The following is a 3937-nucleotide window of genomic DNA, read 5'->3' as shown; positions in this document are numbered from 1 at the left end:
GTGTGTGTGTGTGTGTTAACCTTGCCTTACATAAGATCTGAGGTAAATTACTGTGGTCTAGTTTTCTTACCTGCCATTATATGTATTTACCCAGGTGTATGTGTGTGTGTGTGTGTGTGTGTGTGTGTGTGTGTGTGTGTGTGTGTGTGTGTGTGTGTGTGTGTGTGTGTGTGTGTGAGAGCTAGCCAATTTACGTATTTGCATATTGGGCTACATCTGTGTGGTCTCGTCTCTGCACCTATCATTATATTTACCCAGGTGTGTGTGTGTGTGTGTGTGTGTGTGTGTGTGTGTGTGTGTGTGTGTGTGTGTGTGTGTGTGTGTGTGTGTGTGTGTGTGTGTGTAAGAAGGGAAAACTGGCCAAGGACAACAGAAAGTTAAAAAAAAACACCCATTTAGTTACCAGTCCCTGTGTGTGCGTGTGCGTGTGCGTGTGTGTGTCAGGCTACTCACTTGACGAGGAACTCCAGAAACACCACATTGCTGCAACACCCAATAAACACCATCAGAGTTGCAGTAGCGGCTCCCATGATGGCGGTGGTGGTGGTGGGTGGGCGCGATGGAGCACCTGGTTTGGGGCGGGTGGGCGGGAAAGACTGGCTGGGTGGCGGCTGTGGGCGGAAAAGAATATGTTATGAAGAATTACCATATGAGAGAGAGAGAGAGAGAGAGAGAGGGGGATAAACAGGATAGATAAGACGAAAGGAAAGGTTACCTACTGATAAACACACGGAGCATATGACTCACTATTTACTTGCTAATATTGAACTAAAACTGCTGCCATTGAACTTGATTACTATGAATGACACGTTTTCTTTTCACTTCTCTCTCTTTAGATACGGTAGAAGAAGAAGAAGAAGAAGAAGAAGAAGAAGAAGAAGAAGAAGAAGAAGAAGAAGAAGAAGAAGAAGAAGAAGAAGAAACTACAGTAGAACAACGCTACATACACTAAAAAAGAAGAAGAAAAATGAAGAAGATAAGAATAAGAAGCGTTTACGGTGAGTAGAAATAAATATAATTAATCTTTTGTATGTAGTGGTGTAGCTTCGTAGTTTTTAGATAGTTAAGTAGTAAAGTGGAAGAAAAATAAATGAAAAGATTACAGACTTACGTAAGTGCTGTGGAGAGAGAGAGAGAGAGAGAGAGAGAGAGAGAGAGAGAGAGAGAGAGAGAGAGAGAGAGAGAGGTAACTTGGAGATTTGCAGGCAGTGGTGGTATTTTGTGGTGGTGATGATGATGATGATGATGATGATGATAATGATGATGGTGGTGGTGGTGGTGGTGGTGGGGTGTGGTATCGAGCAATCTCCACCAGCATAACAAATGAATGATGACTTTGATATTTGGAACTGCTCTCTCTCTCTCTCTCTCTCTCTCTCTCTCTCTCTCAGCACAAATAAGATCTGTGTATGGAATAACTATAGAACCATTACTAAACTAAGACAAGCAACATTTCACTCTTTGTAAACAAAAAACAAACAAACTACAATAACCAGCAACAGAATGTAAATAGGAGTCTTCACTAGTCTACCCTTAAAAGTCAAAGAAAACTGTTGAGGCATGGGGCAAAACAGCTGACCGGGATATAACACGGCGGAAATACACGAATAAATACAAACCAAACATCAAGAAAGCACTGCAAGACGTCATGAATAAAGAAATGTCGATAAAATGCAAAGGGGTCGAGTGTACTGAATGGAATGCAGCTCACCCGGCACCAACACCAACGGCCACAACAGTAGTAGCAGTAGTAGCAGCCCGGAGCTTCCTCTCACTTCGTCCTCTTCCCTGCACTATACAAGACTCGCCACACTCCACACTATCACCACTCAAATCATATCTGTACAGGGAGATAACATTGCCACAGCCTACACACTCACGGCTTCCCTTCCGAACTCTTAGCAGCGACTGTGGAATGAGAGGCTGGGATGAGGGAGGGAGGGTGGATGGGAGCGAAGCGGGAGGGAGGCAGGGAGCTGGTGGTATTGCTATGGGTTGCCTGGGGGCCACCAAAGCAGCCGGTGGCGGTGAAAAGCATCTCTACTGTCTATATTTCCCTTCTCCCTCAGCCCGCATTGCTTTCTCCCCGGTGTATGAGTGGTTAAGGGCAGTATGTGTGTGATGTGATGAGTTACATACCAAGCGTGAGGAGAGTAGCGGGTTAACGAGATACGTGTTATCAATCCCCGCCGCTGCCAGACGTATCTGTGTGTGCGTGGCGCGCGGTTAAATGCACGTTCTTTCTTCCTTGGGTGATTGACTGACTGATTGTCCTGTCGTTGCCCTTCACTCTTAAAACTTTTCCTCCTTCACAACGTTTCCGTAAATCTTTTCTCTCCTTCACCACACTTGTTTTCTGATTACTCGCTGTTTCATTCTCTCTCTCTGTCCTGTCGCTGCCCTTCACTCTAAAAACTTTTCCTCCTTCACCACGTTTCTGTATTTTTTTTCTCTCCTTCACCACACTTACGTTTCTGAGTACTCGCTGTTTCTCCGTCTCTGTCCTGTCTCTGCCCTTCACTCTATTTCCTTTCCTCCTTCACCCCACTGCAATAACTTTCCTTCCTCCAATACACTGCAAAACTTCTCCAACACGTACGCTTCTATTTCTGAGTACTCCCTGTTCCTTCCTCTGTCCTGTCGCTGCCCTTCACTCTAAAATCCTTTCCTCCTTACTACGATATTTATTACTTTCCTTCCTCCACCACAAAGCAAAACTTCAGCACACTTCTAAGTACTCACTGTTTCCTCTTTTTCTCGCCTCTGCCTCTCCTCACGAACTGTCTAGTCTGTACCCACTATCCAGCTATACCCGCGGCGCTGTCTGACCCTCTGTCCCTCTGCCCCTTTCATCCTACCCGCGCATCTTCCGCCGTGGCCTTGTTGTGTCCTTCCTCCATCCAAGAATCACCATGACACGTTTTTTCCACTCTTTACTGATTGTTTAGGTGACTGTGCAAGTACGGTTGGCAGGGGGAAGGCTCTGGTATGTGGAGACATGAAAGTTTTGATGGTTATTGTGAATTTATTTCTATTTCGTTAGGTATAAACGTGGTAGCATAAAGAGAGAGGAAAAATGAAGGTGGGCAAATAACGAGGATTGATGAAATATAACGGCAGTAGTAAAATGTCAACTCTCTCTCTCTCTCTCTCTCTCTCTCTCTCTCTCTCTCTCTCTCTCTCTCTCTCTCTCTCTGTGTGTGTGTGTGTGTGTGTGTGAGAGAGAGAGAGAGAGAGAGAGAGAGAGAGAGAGAGAGAGAGAGAGAGAGAGAGAGAGAGAGAGAGAGAGAGAGAGAGAGGTCCTCTTTAGCACATGTTATCACTACCTGAATTTTCATCCCCATTCACCTAAGAACCTTTTAACCTCTCTCTCTCTCTCTCTCTCTCTCTCTCTCTCTCTCTCTGTTATTAAGATTCTGGTCTAGTGGTTATTTTTATTCCCCTTCTTCCTCCTCCTCCATCTCCTCCTCCTCCTCCTCCATCTCCTCCTCCTTCTCCTCCTCCTCCTCCTCCTCCTCCTCCTCCTCCTCCTCCTCCTCCTCCTCCTCCTCCTCCTCCTCCTCCTCCTCCTCCTCCTCCTCCTCCTCCTCCTCCTCCTCCTCCTCTCATGCTTCAGATATATCCATCTTTTCCTTTTGGCATTTTCCATCAACCAATCTTTTTATCCATCCCAGAGAGAGAGAGAGAGAGAGAGAGAGAGAGAGAGAGAGAGAGAGAGAGAGAGAGAGAGAGCGTGGGAAATCTGTACAAAAAAAGACAAAAAATCAGGAAGCGACAAGAAAAAAAAAAATAGGTAAACAGGTGAGGTAATTAACAGGCTGTCGCTGTGTCTCACCTTTACATTGTTACCTGTAACCATTAAGGAGGAAGGGAAGGGGTAGGGAGAGAGAGCGAGGGAGAGAGGGAGAGGGAGGGGCTTTAGGGGTCACGACTCGGG

General features: G+C 45.8%; 1 protein-coding gene across 1 annotated transcript in view; it reads right to left on the bottom strand.

Annotated features, from left to right (window-relative positions):
• LOC123508867 (UDP-xylose and UDP-N-acetylglucosamine transporter-like) overlaps positions 1–2063 on the bottom strand; it is a 10136-nt gene extending 8073 nt beyond the window's left edge. Inside the window, exons 1-2 of the mRNA XM_045262850.1 lie at positions 1712–2063; positions 454–611 (exon numbers count right to left, since the gene is read on the bottom strand). Coding sequence (XP_045118785.1) covers positions 454–530 — 77 coding nt within the window. The 5' untranslated portion in view covers positions 531–611; positions 1712–2063. The remainder of the gene's footprint in view (positions 1–453; positions 612–1711) is intronic.
• Positions 2064–3937: the final 1874 nt, after the last annotated feature.

This window comes from Portunus trituberculatus, chromosome 25 (genome assembly GCF_017591435.1).
Source record: "Portunus trituberculatus isolate SZX2019 chromosome 25, ASM1759143v1, whole genome shotgun sequence".
In the NCBI taxonomy this organism is placed as follows: domain Eukaryota; kingdom Metazoa; phylum Arthropoda; class Malacostraca; order Decapoda; family Portunidae; genus Portunus; species Portunus trituberculatus.
This window is presented reverse-complemented; position numbering and strand designations above follow the sequence as displayed.